Below are 16,626 nucleotides of genomic sequence, written 5' to 3' on the forward strand. Positions count from 1 at the left end.
TTTTCAGTTATTTCACCTTTTTTTGTTAAGTACATAACTCCACATGTGTTCATTCATAGTTTTGATGCCTTCAGTGAGAATCTACAATGTAAATAGTCATGAAAATAAAGAAAACGCATTGAATGAGAAGGTGTGTCCAAACTTTTGGCCTGTACTGTATATATATATATATATATATATATATATATATATATATATACACATATATATATATATGCAGCTCTGATCAGTGAAGGACCATCACTGGGCCCTTTTCTGCTCCTGGCCCCTCCATAAAACCAACCACTTTTGAATAATGTTTGTGGTTTGTGTTCGTGTTAGCTTGTTATCATGTACAAAAACGACAAGTAGTTTGACAAACAGAGGTAGGTGTGACTTAAGATCTGTGGCATCTCCATAGCTGCATATTCATAGCTTCTTTTTTTGTGGAAAATGGGCAAAATATCATTGAACATAAATTATTTCAAACTGTCTTGTGAAATGGATTTTTTTATTTTATTTTTTCCATTTTCAACAGCCATTTCGAAGGTACTGACCATGTGAAGATGAGGGTGACCACCCAGAAAGTTTCTTCCCAGCTGGGGCCGGGAACCACCTGAGCGCAGAGAGGCAACATGTGGTGGGGCAGCGTCACATTGAGGGTGAAAGGGAAAGAGGTGCCGCGTGATGTCACCAGGGTGAGGTCCCGGATCACCCAGGAGGAGGTGAAGTCTGGGGTGAAGCTGAGGACACAGACAGGTAGAGACAGTGAGAGACAAAGAAATGGACAAAGAAAGAGAACAAGAAGACAAAAAGGAAGAGGACAAATTGCACAATACATGAGAGAGGAAGAGACAGAGCAGAAAATTACTTGTAAGATGTGGGTACAGCCCATGGTTGAATAATAAAGTACCAACAAACAGGCACAGATAGAAACCCTTTTTTGTTTTTACTCTAATATGCAGCAGATTACAATATCATTAAAATATCAAGTGACAACAGTAAAAGAGAAATCTACTGTTAACTAATAAAGCATGCTAAAATTCCACTTACGCAATGGTGATCTCAGAGGAAGTGTTGTGGTCGAGGCTGAAGGGGCGACACTGTAACACCTCAAAGCCAAATCCCTGACACTTATATCCGTTAATATTCATCAACATGACAGTCAGAGGAAGCTCTCCTGCGTTCTCCACCTTAAAACTCTTTCTGATGGCGAAAAGCGGCTTGTTGGTGCGCAGGCCTAGAAGTGACAAACAGTAATGTTTTAGCCGTTTGTTTGTTCCACTGTCTTATCTTCTTGCTAAAAGTGAATATGTACCAATAAACTCTCTTACTGAACAGCCATGTAGTGATATTAAGTTAAACATTAAACTCACCATCACGACACTCCATTAGAGTTGACTGAGGAACATTGAAGCGCAGAGATGCTCCTGGGCCAGGAAGTTTGCCTCCGACTCTTAGCAGCTCTTTGGCCCCATGGCCCTGCACCGTCATCATGTCAAACACCGTCAGGTTGTTCCTGAAACACAAACACAACATGCTTGATAAAAACATGCTTTAGTAACACAATGAACAGCATTGGCAGGCTATAGGCTATCTCTCCACTATTGTGAAACATCTCTTCCAAACTCCAAAAATCCTCTGCCACTAAGAAACCTGAATACATATACTGAAAAAGCGCATGAACCTCATCCTATTAATTTGACTCTGTACCTGATGATGAGAATGGTGGTGGTGGGTTTGTGTTCAGAGGGAGAATAGACCACAGCAACCTCTCTGGCCTCCCAGGGCTGCAGCAGCAGACGAAGGACACCCTCCCTTGTCATGTCATCCACATTCTCACCCGCCTGCACACAAACACACAGAAAGAGGGGAAATATTGAAGGAAAAGCAACTGAAGCACAACAACAATGATGGCCATGCATTTAATGAATCAATAAAGTTTGATAAGTATTACATGCTGGGAGCCAAAAATCAGTGAGTAAAGACAAAAAGATTCAATAGTGCCACGACTTTATTTCCCAGGAGCGTTCTCAGGATTTACCTTAGGGGAAGAAGCCAACAGAGAAAACTCTGTAGTGCTGATGTTGACAGAGAGTGGGCTGATATTAAACCTGCCGATCAAATTACAGAAAACAGTTTGACAAATCAACTCGAGGGATGTGCTGGAGCAAAATGGTACAATGCTTCAAACACTTGAGGCACAAAACAACTGTAGATGACTAATTCTGTTCAGTATTTAACATAATACTCAGCGTACCATTTGGTTAGAAGGTCCAGAGCCTCCAGGGGGGCAGGGTACAGCGAGAGGATTCTAATCTCTACAGAAACCACTGAAGAAGAAGGATTCTTCAGCATGAACGTCTTCACCTGAAACAAAAAATAATGTTTTCTATTTGCTGTGGACAAAAGTCCAACTTAAAAACCATGTACATATACACCGTTTTTAGTGAGGAGTCATTAAAAAGTAACAAAAAACTCAAACCACTTTTTTTTATATTTAGTAATGTTTCAGGTCCAAATCTTGACATTTTAGGGCATAGTATTTGAGTTCTACATATTGTGCTCTTGTGCCCTCTACTGGTTAACCATCTGCCTTCTGTCCAGGATAATGCAACTAAATGACACTCAGCTTGTGGTGCTCAAGGCGCCCAAAAAATACATTTGAAAAACTCAACAGCAATAACTTTTTCCACAAATCATGACTTGAAGATAATCCACAGACCTTGCTGTGAGCAGTTCCGTGTAGGAACTCATTTCTTTCTACCAAACCACACACCCCCAAATATATCACTGTGCAGAGGGCAGTGTGCATCTACAGCTTGCTCACCTAGTAGACGTGAGCTAGCTAGCATTACAGCTCAGCCAATGAGGACGCCATTAAAGTTAACATCTCACACTGACACAAGCATGAGCCTCTCGTCCATAAATAGCTGCATGCTTCCTTCTGCACAGTGATACTGTTGGCGGAGATCTGTTTGGTAAAAAAGAAAATATGTCCTACATAAAACAGCTCACAACAACGTCTGTGGAGACATTGTTGTGAGCATTTTTAGACCACGTCTCATCCCAGAAATCATGATCTCCCTCATTGCTGTTGAGTTTTTCAAATGTAGTTTTGGCTCTTAAAGCATCACAAGCCGAGTGCCATCTAGTTCCATTACACTGGAGAGAAGGCAGACATCTCTATGGTCCATGTCTCTAACACTTGGCAACTCATATCAGAACAATCTAGACGGATAAATAGCACTACACCTAAGAGGAAAAATGTCTGAAAGGTCCCTCTATGTCTTGCCCACCTTGCTCTCATTGACGGGTGTAGCACCAAAGTCCAGAGGAAAGGACGTCTCTACAGGGAGTCTGGGCCACCTGAGAAGACAAAAGGTTTAAAATGGTTATTAACAGTAATAAAAGTGTGTAATGCTGGATTACAAGACACACAATGACATGAAAAACAAAACCGTGTGTTGCATTTAAGACTGACCTGCAAGATAGTTTGTCTTTGTGGCTCTGCCATCGAGAGCAGAGCTCAGCAGCCAGTTTGCTGTCTACAGCCCAAGACGAAGGGAAAAAGTCTGGGAGGAGGGAACGCTGCCACTCTGAACGACCTGATGGGATATTAGGGAAAATTAAAAAATGACTTAACGAACACTAAAAGGCTCAGACTGTGATTTTTCTCTCAGAAGAGGTTATGAGGTGTCACGTCTCACCTGTTTCAGACATTCTGAGAGGACAGGGACGTCCACACTCTCGTTCCACCTCAAACACCACCTCCCCCTGCTGACAGACACATCATCTATTACCACATCTGATCCAATATACTGATCCACAGCCCTACACACTACTACCTACTGCTGGTACTTTACCTTGAAAGGAGAAGAGCTAAAGTAGAGGGGAACGTGCAGGGTTGTGCCCAGGCTGGTGTCCAGACTGAGGGTGAACACCTGGTTGACGGGCAGGGCCCTGCTGAACAGCTGGAGGGACATGATATGCCAGCAGCCCTGGGGAACTGTGAGTGGAGCACTGAAGTTCACCACCTGATAGACAGAGGGCAGCACAGACATGAGTGTCAAATCCTATCCTGAACTTGGGATACTTTGAGAGTTAAGTATAGTGGGTCAGAATTAACTTGGCATATACTAAGAGAAAGTTTGATGATCATCATCACGTCATCATGTAATCAGAGCTGCCTCCTATCATTACTCGAGGCAGTGGTGCATACCTTCATTACTCCCTGCAGCTTCTGTGAGAGGCTGGCGTTCATCACAGTGACGGGCAGGAGGAGGGAGTTAGTCAGCCACAGATCCACCTGGTCTGCATCTCTTTGTTTCACCTGGAACAGGTTGAACAAATCCCCCATGGTCCTTCTGCAGAAAGCAACAATAAAATGACGTAATACTCAGTTAAACAGTTTTGCACGTTAGCAACACTTCCTGAGCATTAAAGCGCTTAAACAATTTCTGTAATGGACTTATCTTCATCACAATAGAGACTATAAATATGTGCACCAGGTGCTTTTCATTAACTACAGCCACAGTGTTTCCAAACAAAAGGACATTAAAGCTGTGCTTTAATTCTAATGGTTTATCAGGACAACTTGAGGGTAGTATGGCAAAAGGTCTCAAACTTACCTTGGTGTGATATGTAGTCCAGGGAAGCTGAAGGTTGTCTGGTTTCCCAGAATTTTTAAACTGATATGATTCATGCATTTCCCTCCATGACCCGGCATTGAACCTGACGGAAGAAACAAAACTGTTGTTGAAGATAAAATTTTCCAGAACACTTGGGGTCAAATGCAATTGCACTTAGACGAAAGTATATAAATTGAGAAAGAATGATTTGAACTGAAATGAGTGTTCACCTCTGCAGGCAAGCGTTGCCACTTTAGTGAAGTTTTTTGCCTCTGGTCTCAGGAGAAGCTGATTAAATTCCAGGCTGGCCTCCACCTTTGATAGCACCTGCATGTCCTGGGGAGATAAATCATCTCGTCAAAGCCTATAAAATGCTACCTTCAGTACCTATAATATAGCAAAACAAGACAAACACCTCACCTTTACATACAACTTCTTGCCTCCAGAATTTAACATATAAACTCCTATTTTTGGTTCGCCTGCAGAGAAAAGAAATAAAGTAGAGAGCGAAAGATCAGACAAATAAAAACATTTTACATAATGTACATTTTCTGCTATGGAAAGGTCTCCCTTACATTTTTAACATGAAGAGAACTTGCTGAAACCTGCTTGCCGAGGCAGAGACAGATTTCTTGAGCAAAACTATGACAAATAGTGAACAGAAAAGTGACCTCTATGTTCACAAAAACGTAACAAGACTATACACCAAGTCACCGTCAGCTGACAGAAATAGTCTGATGCTGTAACACTATGACAAGTTCTTAGAAACACAAATTTAGTTTGCTGATGTGGTCCAATACCAAAGACTGTGTGAACGATCACCATAAAACTATCTACAGCAGTTGTATATCAGTGCAGCTTTCATTTGATCTTTAGCTTCTGTATTACTCTGGACATTGAGATCAGGAGAGCAGAACTGATGCCTCCCTATATTTCTTTCATCTCACAGCAGCAGAATCATTAACATTATCTGATCTTTACCCCAGAGTCAAAGTAAACAAGATTTAGGGGGAACGGAAAAGCAGCCACATGCAATTCCAAAGAGCCTCATTAAGTCTACGTCTAGTGTCACAACATAAACACTATTTTTAACCTTGTGAACTTTTGCTTCAACAGCAGTCCACTACAGAAACAGGTCTAAAAGATAGCACATCTACTGAGGTAATCTGAGTGGAGGCTGAGGAAGCAACAACACACTAATGTCAGTCAGTTTTAAGCTGTGTGGTATTTTTAAGTCACGCAGTGCGACACTGTCACATTCCCACAGCTAATTTGCCTCCAGACTGCGGGTCAGACAGGTCAAACAAACCCACCTACTGCAGCCTGTCCAGCAGTGGGGGCCATCAGCAGCACCAAAATGTGCTCAATGACGTAAGGCTTGAGTTTGTCCAGGTCAGTGGGCCGGTCACCACGCGCCGACAGATTAATCTGCAGGCTGAGGCGCTCCTCGCTCTGGAGGCAGGACCCCTGGGACGGGACAGGAAAGGCATACCAGTCACGCACCAAACAGAAGGAGAAGCATAATAGCAACCATTTGAAAAATTTAGTAAATTGGAACAGATACTAACAGAGATAAAGTCAAAAACAAAAAGGGTGGATGTTAAGAAGACAAAAAGGTATGAATTAAATAAATGAAAGATTAGTCAAGGTGACGGTGAAAAAATAACAAATAGTAATGGAAGAATGTGAATTATCTTGTTTGCTGTGATCAACATCAGAATAATCAGATGCACATACACGAACAGACAGGAACAAGCAGACAGTAACCAGCTACTACACCCCACCCTGTGACTAACACCCTCTTAAAGCTGACAAGTCACTACTGGGAGAGTGCAAATCTCACTGCAAACCACTGGGTGAATCAGCACTTGATGACCTGTAGACAGATGCCTTATCTTTGTGCCACCAGGGGCCTTGAGGGTGCAATGGCAAACCTAATCCCTTGAAACCAAGAGGCTACTGCTTACTTCCTGTAAGGTCATTTAATCTGTGAGCAGCACCAACGTGACCAAAGGCCAGTTCTCAATTATGTTAGCGATGTCTCGAAAAAGATCTAAGGAGCAGGTGTTGATCTTGGATACGAGCCGAAGGTCACAGCTGGGCCACTCATGCAACAGAACGCCGGGATGATTTCAGTTTGCATAATTATGACAATATAGTTAGGTTGTCTGCAGCCGCCTCTTGCATCATGCGTATTGCGCCACATGAGCAGTGGGAGCCCTGCGTCAATTATAGAGTCTCTTGAGAAAGCAATTAGAAGTCTGGCAGGAGCTTGCACCCTCCTCAGGGGTTCTGGAGGAAACAGAAGGCGCTCCGATGACAAGCCTGGCTGTCTGTTTAAGTTTTAGACTGGCTGGCCTTCTGCCCAAAGGAGTGGGCATGATGAGAGCAGTGAGGAAGCATCACTACTCACTGCAAAGTAGAAACCAGCTAAAAATGGTGCAAGATCGCACATCACCAAAAATAAGAGCACTTGGTTAAATGCTCTCCTTTGTACTTCTGTGTTTTTCCTCAAAGTCCACCCGGTGCCCTTCCCTCTCATGCTCTGACTGCTCACAAGTTCATGTTCATGTTCATGAATGTTTTTATTAATTAGTTTAATCCTGAGCAATTAATAGAAATCATGTTGTTAGAAAACAGCAGAGTATCTGGGAAAAGAGAGTCTCTCTGCCTCCATGACTTCACACCTAGCTCTTAAGCCAATCCAAGTACGATGTGGATATTTGAAACCTGCAGTGCACATACACCAAGAACATATGTTGCAGTAAAGTAGACATAGGAGACACATTATGTCCCACAGTTGAACTTTTGACATGATAAATATAAGACACATATTACTTACATATTACTCCAAGCATAGTGCTTTAATATTTCAGAGCATGTGTAGAGAAGATCTTTGAATAAATACCTGAGGATTGTTGAACAAACTCTTCGGCAAGCTGCACTCCAGGAGTAGACCCAGTATAGTGATGTTGGAGGCATCTTCCTGCAGCAGAAACAGCACGACAGAGCACGTAATCAGAGGTTTAAAAAATAATGTAAGCATTAAAAATATATAACAAAACATCAGCAAGTTGGAGGTTTACAAACAAGGCCTTCAATGATCAGTGGCTATTTCAAGGCCACACATGACTGAACTCTAGTGGTGCTAGCCATGCACTACATTTTTTTACACAGAAATTCCATACTCCAACAAAGCAGCTTTGGTTGGTTTGGTCACTTATTGTGCAAATTAAAAGGAGAACTCGCTGGTCTGCAAACACATACCGCTAAACACAGTGTGGTTGTCAGCTCCTGTAATCTTTAAACATGGTTTAAACATTGACAAGGAAATCAGTAAATACAATGCTGATCATGTTGAACGCTGCAATGCGGGTTTATTGGATCTACAATAAGTGCATGTGCATTTAAACCTGAGTGTGACAGGTTGTCTGATACAACAATTAACTCTCTGCACCACTGAGAAAATCAAATTTTAGTGACATCTAGCAGTAGCACAATGACATCAACAGCACTATGGCTATGCAAGTTACAGAATGACTCATCAAATTCTAAACTTTATTCAGTCAATACAGCACATGTACAGTTACTTTATTACACGGTCTGTTGTTCAAGGTCCCATTTATAGTGTTTATTACTTCCCTCTTTTCAGAGAAAATCCAGTAAAACTTAACCCCCCCAAAACCTGCAGCAGTGTGTGTCAGGTTCATATAAGAAGGGTGTGTGTTCAAGCTACACCAGGATGTTAAGTTGCTCTTTAAGCATTTTAGCCAATAATTCAAACACAAGGCCAAAATGTTTTACATATGTTATATGGTTGATTATTAGGGCTACTCTATGCTAAGTTTTAGCAAATCTAGCATGGTAGTTACGTCTGAATTGTGTTAAGCTTTACATTTCTCCCGTGCTGTTTTGAATTGAACACCAGCGCAGGGGCTTCCTCTTCCTCCTCCTCTCACTATCAGCTTAAACATTATTTGTGATATGAAGCTGAAATGCAAAGAAGACTGGCGCAATGTGAATTTGGAGCAAGTGTAGCAACTGTATAGATGGAGAAGGTTTTTGTTAAGTATAGTTTAAAACATGTGGCGCTGGCTGAGAGGACAAAAGTCTGCGTTCAGCGTAAGCAGTAGCCTGAGTGATCATGAGAGCTAAAGTCTGTCTGTTCTTGGCCAAGCTGACATTTTGCAACTGCCACCCCACTTCCTGTTGTGGAGGCGAGGACTCCTTTCAGATAGCTTCTCACACACTTTCATTGCTTCTAAAACCATGCACTAATTTGTCATTGGTTGACGGTGTTTTTGCATGGCTTTGAAATGTGTACAAATGAATGACTGTACAAAGAATGCGTCACTTTGAATGGATAGTTTGTGGTCATACCCTGCATGCAAACATTTACAATTTTAAGCATGAAAAAAGTGATTGTTTCTTGACATCCTTTGTGTTGACTGCACACACTGAGCGGTTTCACCACAGCCAGAGCTTGTCAGTGTGTATCAGAATACTTCTGTATGTTAGTATGCAGGCATCTGTTTATCAGAGCTGGCAGGAAAAGGGGAAATCAGCTGTTTCCAATGATGAGCCATTAGTCACTACTGCATGGCCTGCACAAACCAACACAGAGACATTTAAATACATACCTGAGTTTGGGTCAGCTTAATGCTCTGGATGTGAGGGAATACTAGCAGACTATCCTTTCTTTGGACAGACTTTAACAAACCCCGGTGAACTCCCACACCAAATACCTGGGAAAGGAACAGTTAATGTTTATAAAGGGATTCTCACCACCATGTGCATTTTATTAAGGCCAGATTACGAGCAAGCACAAAAAGGGAATAGTATGATTTAGTCTGAACTGAACTTCTGAAGCCGTTTTAACATGGTGGCTGAAGGTGAGATGCTAATAATGTAGCATTTTCCAAACAATATGTATTCAACTGTTTTCCATCTGCTTCTTGATGGAAAACAAACAAAACAACAAATAGAGGGTATAGATTGCAAGTTAGGAAGGACTAACAAATGCTATATGGAGCTAGAGAAATATAGAACAAAAAGTTAAGCACCCTGTAACACCAGCCTTGCACATATTACTCACTATATTAACTGTATTGAATATATTAACCAGCCTGCATTTAAGATGAATAATGCATTCACAGCAGACATTAAGCCCTAAAATGACTGCTATTCAGCATCATACTGAACACAACACATAATAACCTAGGTTTATGGCACCATTATTTCAACTGTACAGAAGAGGGAATGGAACAGAAGTCTACAGATATATGTTTAAGGAAAATGCACACCAGAGATTTGTGCTGTTGGTCTCATTGGCAACATAAAACAAAACAAGGGCATGACTGAAACATTTACATGTCTTTGAGGCACGTGAAGGGAGTGGCCCTGTTGGAAGCAGAGCATGAGAGTCCAAGCGTCTGCGTGTCTGGGCGTGTTTGCTTGCCATTTATAAGCTACATGTGAGAAACACTGCGGTGCAGGTTTAATGTGAGATGGGAAAAAATTCACAACTGCAACACATTTGTAAGGCATTTTGGAGTAAACCTCTAGAGGTAATTCTTATTTGCTTTAGTTCCAGTGTGGTTGACTAACACCTGAGTTCTGACCTCGGCTTAATGTTGTAGCTGCTTCTCAGGAACACGCAACAGGCATGTTACAAATGTCACTTGGAATATGAAGGACATGCCTGTCGCTAAACAGTTACCAAATTAAAGACAGCTGGGGTCAGGTAAACCTCAAAGTGGTAGCACAACCAGTTAGGGTGGAATAACAAGGCAGACTCAGGGACTGTAGAGCAGGTAAGCCCAGGGGATACAGCAGTTTGAAGCTGCATTATCTTGAGTGAACACGGATGGGTCTGCTAAGGTGAAATATGTCATCATAAAAGCTGTAAGAACAAGATGCCGTTTTAGCTCCAGGCAGTAGTGAAGCACTGAATAAATTGATTTTTACTGAAAACAACACCACCACCTTTTCTGCATTATGTCTACTCCTTTTAACGGTGATCTACTTGCCACATTTTTTACTTTGCAATGTGAGGTCTAAGGCAGTTTTGAAAAGCGATTTTAAAACCAAAAGTCTAATAAAAACTGGGTTTTTGACTTCCTTTGTTTATGAGTATGTGCATGCAGGATGAAAAGGGAAAACAAACATGTTTGTGCCAGCTATGTTCTGAGTAGCAGTCTGGTGTGGTGCTGCTCTGGTTCACAAATTATTGAAGAAAAATAATGTTTGATGTAATTAAAGTTTGTTTGGTAGCTCTGTCATAGAAAGGACACACATTGTGGCAACATGTGAGCATCTTTCACTCCACTACCTGGAGGTAAAAGCTGAGGAAGAGGAAGGATCGACTGCATTACAAAGTGGGATTTCAGCATTATCCCAACAGAACATGACCTGAGACTATACAGCAGGAGGTGTATTAATGAAACTGACCTGGTATGACAGCAGCCCATGGGCCGATGTGTTTATAAATAATGTGTTTTCTACATTGCCCTCCTCAGATGGGAGGAAAATTAGTTTAAAAGATGCCTTCCCTCTGGGTGGGATCACCTAGGACGGAGAGGAAACATGAATTATTTTAAGACATTTCTACAAAGGACAAGACACACAATTGAGGATATTAACCGTGAATATATTGTGCAGCAAAAGTTGTCCACACACACTTACCCTTCTGTGAAAGAAAGGTATGTAAAAATGCCTGCTGGATGTAAACATTGACAGCAGTGTCACAGGAACCTCCTGGCTGGGGTTGTGTATATATATGGTTTCCGCTCTTGGCAGCCCCAGCGGCCTGCAGAGACAGACAGAACAGCTTCATAGATAAGGGGATCTCAACACAGCCTTACCCACAGAGCACCGCAGCAAGCTGAGCAGCTGGTATGCACCAAATTTTAAGCAGCACTAAATTGCTCATACACAATTATCTATAGCTTAAAAAAGATCATTCCACTCCACATTTAACCCATCAGGACGGGAGTGGTTAATGTTCATTTAACTACAACAACAATAACAACTTCAACTGGGACATTTAGAGTCAAACTGCTCATTTGACATCATGTAACACCGTGTAACCAGTGTTTCTCCACATGATCATAAGTTATATGTTACAATAAACAAGAATATTGCATTCTTCTTCACACACTGAGCCCAGTGTAACACAGCAATTCATGTGAACAAACAGCTCAGTACTTTAAGTCACATTTAACATCAAAACCCGGAAACAAACTCACACATTTTTGTTTGTAATCAAACAAGCATTAGATTAAACTTTAATCCACAATGTGTCAATATTTACAAATTCGACATTAGCCCAGTAATTCTATCAGTGCAATAAATCATCGAGGGAGTCACTCAATAACTAGTATTTTGCATTCTGTCAACGTTCAAAGGCCATGAGAGGAGAATCAGCCCTTTGCCTCTTGGCTAACAGATGGGAAACAAACATATTATCCTCATTTTTAATCTGATAAAAGGCCCCAGAGTAATAAGTAAAACCACATATACAAATAAGCACATAAGGAAGGCTGTGAAATGGCTTTGGGTTACATTAGCACGAGGATTAGCTCTCTAAGTTTGGCAACTTCTGCTTTATATTCTTTTAAAGTGACATGTCACCGCTTAACATTTTTTTGTTTGGTGACACCCAGAGTGAGGCGACCAATCAATACCTCTCACCACACCCTTTTCCACAAGCTCTTAAAGTTAATTAAATTCACAATTTAATCACATGTCCAATTTAATTAAAATGCAAATCTCTCTTTATAATCGTATGTTCTAACTGCTGTGTTCTTACACAGAAGGAACATTACAAGGCAATTTAAATGAGTACCAATATCTTTCATTAACCATGTATGGTTGAGTGAGGTGGGATGAAAGGTACTTTCATGTGGGCTACATTACAATGATTGGGTCTTAGAGATGATCTTGCATACTACAAAGTGTATGCATGGCTTTAATGTTATTAAAGTTTTATTTCTTTGGATATACAGAGGGTAGTAACAATTACAATAACCAAAAATTGCAATCTAATACTGCCACTTTGAAGTTTTTATTGTTCACTGTTAGTTAAGTCTGTGTCAGAGAGGTGCTGGTTCATCTTTATACTGTGTTCTGATGCCACAGTTGATTGTTTTTTGGGCAATGAATGAAACTGTTAAATTTTCAAAGGGTGTGCTTGTGTTCACACTCAATAAATAACCTTTCAAAGAGGAATGGGCTCAAAATATTTTTTGTATATGAAGGTTAAAATCATTTAACATTTTCATGCTGTAATCTATTGCCAGCAAACAAATTATGACAACTGAATAAAGGTAAAATAAATTAACCTGATGTTTTGTGGGTCATCAAGAACACAGAAAAGTTACTCCTTTGTCAGTGGTTGGACTGCTGCACTTGACATGCATACTAAACTACATAATCTACAAAACATTTTAGAGGAAACTGGGACTTTTAAGAGGATATTTGGTTTTTCCTGAAGTAGCAAATACTACATTTTGAAATACTTGCAACCTACACACACTGAGAACTGTCAAACTTTTGGCTATAAATGTTTCAGGGACACTGCTGTCACAACAAAAATGGCAGCACAGCAGCTGGGACTATTTTGAAAATTCATCAAACTACTAAAAGTACTATTAGAAAAACTGGTTATTCCATTCTGCCGCGTTACAACTTATCTGGCAACTAAAAGTTAACCAAGAACTTGAGTATGTACACGTTTTGTAACATCTGCAATGTTTACACTGCTGTGAAGGCAAATATTTGGTCGACATACAGTTAGATCTGATATAAAAATATAGTCAAGGACAAATTTTATCTTTGCTGTGGGTTTGCTTTACTTACGTCCTCTGATATTTGACAGATGTGTCTACTTCAGCAAATATACCAAGACGCTAAGCTATCCCTGGACAATTCTGAACCTAAATCTTTGTAGATATTAAATAGTCTTCTCTTTTCCATTCAGGCAATGCAGAGAAGCTATGCATGTACAAGACTGGGTCAACAGTCAGTGTGTCGTGCTTAAACAAGCATCAAACAGCACATGGAATTTGGTTGAGGAGAAACTCCTGACGTAATTAGCGTGGGGTCAATGGACGTCTGTGTGTACATGCGTGCTGCTCTCTGCAGAGGAAGCGCAGCAATACAAAGGTAGCATTTTTACTTCGTTTCATTTTATACACACAGTTAAACTTTAGGTCAGTTCCATTTAAAGATCTACATGTAATTATCCTCAACATGAGCGCTGTAGAGTGTCAAAATGTGACATGAAGTTACAGAAACATCTTAAAATTTTTGTATCTCTGGTCAAAAAATCACTATGAAGACAGAATTGCAATTTTCAGCTTTGAGTCAGCTGTTGAGATTTCAGCAGGTGACTAAAACACTGATAAAAAAATAACTTAAAATAACATCACTCTATAAATACTACTAGTAAAACACGCCATTACCACAGTCGTAACATTTTCATTTGAGATGAGCTGTAAAGCCTCAACTGACGCATCTTTCACTTCCTGTTTGTCAGTGAGAGTTTACTTTCATTTTTGGCAACTGAAATACGTGCACAACCACACTTTAATGGAGTATTCAAATCTTTTCTACTTTTTCTTTCCAGCTATCACCGTGGTCTTAGTGTGCAGTGTTTTGGATTAACTCCCACACTGCATTGTGAGTTTCTGCCTAATAAGCACAAACATATTTTTGAACATGGGATCTGTTCCTAACCACAGCATAACGCAGTCTGCTGCAGATATTGTCTGTAAAATAATCATTAATCACCAGCAAGCCAGACACCCGAGCATGCTCAAACTGTAACACAGATAAAGTGGTGTGTCTGGTCATTTGCAGTTCATGTTGTCAATATAACTTTACCTTTCATAGTTTTATTTTGTCATGTTTTGTTACATTAGTTGTATCATTTTAACAATTTATTTCCTATTTATTTTCTCTATCCGAGCTTCCCAATAGTTCCAACACATGTTCTTCAGTCACATCTTGAGGATCATTTACTACTCACTCAATAATTAACAGTATAATTACGACTGTTCCCACAAAAAAAAAAAAAACCACACAAACTCATGTGTGGGACTTTGATCTGATATGACTGTTTTGATCTCAACTGCGCATTTCCTGCAGCAATATTTCAGTCAGATATTTATCCAGTACGGTCAGGATTTTTGGTCATTTGCCGTCTTTCTACATTCCAAGTCTATGATGCAAAATATTACAAAATAGAAGCAGCTTGTGACTGTTTGCTTTTAACAAGAGTAATGGGGACTGCTGTTCAACCACAGCATTACGTCTGATATTCTTTCTGTTTTGGGAGTATGTAGGCAAACAGTGAAGTTCTTAACCCTTTTGACTGGGGTCAACCCTCACCAGTATGTGTCTGGATGCTGGGAAAGGGAGCTTACTGCCATACTTGGACATCCTGTCTGGTCTTTAAGGCTGAAGGGCCCCTTGCTTTATGAAATATTCCCTTTCTGTGGCATCCATCACAGTGACAGATCACTTGCTATGACGCCACCACCTTATTTTAACTTAACTTAGTGGAGTTTTCCACCTTACCGAAGACTGAGTTATTTTGAAATAAGGTACATTTTGTTACTGGGCGTGTAGTAAGGGGTTTCATCATTTTCGTAACTAAATGAATATCATCTATGCTTGTTAGGAACGTCATAATAAAACTACGAAGTGAGAACAGTACTTACTGCGTCCCAAACTCCAACGCTGGGGGCTGAAAATGCAAGGGCCTCCCAGTCTCCCGCGTATATAGAGAGGAACTAGTGGAGAGAAGAAAAGAGCAAGAAAAAATAAGGCCAATGGAAAGTACTGTAATCTCATCAGTTTCACTAAGAACTTTGAAAAATGAGAAGAAAAACATCTCTTTGTATATTTTACCGACACATTAAAATAAGAACACTGTGTCCCCTTTCCCACAGAGCATGTGACAGTTCAGAGAAGAATTAACAGTCAGAACTATTAATGTCTCAAGCCACTTCACAAATCACTAACTCCACTGCATACGAGACCATGATTATGCCAACACAGAAATTAGATAATTATCCTAAAAAAGAGGGGAGGCAAGTACTACAGGTCACAGAACATAATTTAAATGAGGTCTTTTAATAAATGTCATAAATACACACCACACTGAAGGTTGCAACTAGAAAACACATGGTGTTATTGTGTTATTTGACACATTAACTTGTATTGAACAAAACTTCATGAATTGATGGTTATTTTTTTGTAAGTTGCACATTTCCTGAACAATCATTTCATACTTTTAACAGCTAAATCAATTGTCTGTATTTTCTTGAATTTCCTAAAGCTGGGCACACATTAAAAAAAAAAATAAAATAAAAAAATCCTTATTACCAAAAAATACATTCATTCATTTTCCATAACTGCTTAAGGCTGGAGCCTATCCCAGCTGGCACTGGGCGAGAGGCGAGGCACACCCTGGATAGGATGCCACACTATCTCAGGGTTGACACATAGAGACAGACAACCATGAACAATTGCACTCACACCTATGAGCAATTTAGAGTCACCAATTAACTTGCATGTCTTTGGACTGTGGGAGGAAGCTGGAGTACCTGGAGTGGAGAAACCCCACGCTGACACAGGGAGGACACGCAAATTCTGCACGGAGGGATTCCCCAACCCAGGGGTATGAATGAACCCACCCTGGGTTTGAAACCAGACACCGCTGCTCCACCGTGTTGCCACCAAATAATACAGTTACCATTAAACTAAGCTACACCTTTAGCTCTCTCTAAACTTAATAATTCCCTATGTATTCACAGGTAGAGTTTTAAACTGGGATGACGCATGACCACAGTATCTGTTGATACTGGGTACACTGGTTGTCGATGTGAACAAAAAATGTGTATACTTATTAACACATACAGCATCATTCAAATGGCAGACAGCCATGAGCCACCAACAGGCCAATATGCCAAAAACAAAACAAAAAAAAAAACAAAAAAACAAAAAAACA

The 16,626-nt window shown here is 40.4% G+C and overlaps 1 protein-coding gene across 2 annotated transcripts in view; it reads right to left on the minus strand.

Moving 5' to 3' along the window:
- Window positions 1-16,626, minus strand: part of tmem131l (transmembrane 131 like) — a 40,377-nt gene that overhangs the window by 10,190 nt on the left and 13,561 nt on the right. Inside the window, exons 4-23 of one of the 2 annotated variants that reach the window (XM_033624367.2) lie at window positions 15,335-15,406; window positions 11,295-11,418; window positions 11,061-11,177; window positions 9,251-9,355; window positions 7,519-7,596; window positions 5,924-6,077; window positions 5,031-5,089; window positions 4,841-4,946; window positions 4,611-4,713; window positions 4,202-4,346; window positions 3,846-4,016; window positions 3,690-3,756; window positions 3,464-3,587; window positions 3,279-3,348; window positions 2,240-2,349; window positions 2,024-2,093; window positions 1,693-1,826; window positions 1,356-1,498; window positions 1,033-1,219; window positions 537-722 (exon numbers count right to left, since the gene is read on the minus strand). In XM_033624367.2, coding sequence (XP_033480258.1) covers window positions 537-722; window positions 1,033-1,219; window positions 1,356-1,498; window positions 1,693-1,826; window positions 2,024-2,093; window positions 2,240-2,349; window positions 3,279-3,348; window positions 3,464-3,587; window positions 3,690-3,756; window positions 3,846-4,016; window positions 4,202-4,346; window positions 4,611-4,713; window positions 4,841-4,946; window positions 5,031-5,089; window positions 5,924-6,077; window positions 7,519-7,596; window positions 9,251-9,355; window positions 11,061-11,177; window positions 11,295-11,418; window positions 15,335-15,406 — 2,325 coding nt within the window. Of the gene's footprint in view, window positions 1-536; window positions 723-1,032; window positions 1,220-1,355; window positions 1,499-1,692; window positions 1,827-2,023; window positions 2,094-2,239; window positions 2,350-3,278; window positions 3,349-3,463; window positions 3,588-3,689; window positions 3,760-3,845; window positions 4,017-4,201; window positions 4,347-4,610; window positions 4,714-4,840; window positions 4,947-5,030; window positions 5,090-5,923; window positions 6,078-7,518; window positions 7,597-9,250; window positions 9,356-11,060; window positions 11,178-11,294; window positions 11,419-15,334; window positions 15,407-16,626 lie in introns of both variants that reach the window. The other variant, XM_033624366.2, reaches the window with a different exon arrangement.

Source organism: Epinephelus lanceolatus, chromosome 3 (assembly GCF_041903045.1).
Source record: "Epinephelus lanceolatus isolate andai-2023 chromosome 3, ASM4190304v1, whole genome shotgun sequence".
Taxonomy (NCBI): domain Eukaryota; kingdom Metazoa; phylum Chordata; class Actinopteri; order Perciformes; family Serranidae; genus Epinephelus; species Epinephelus lanceolatus.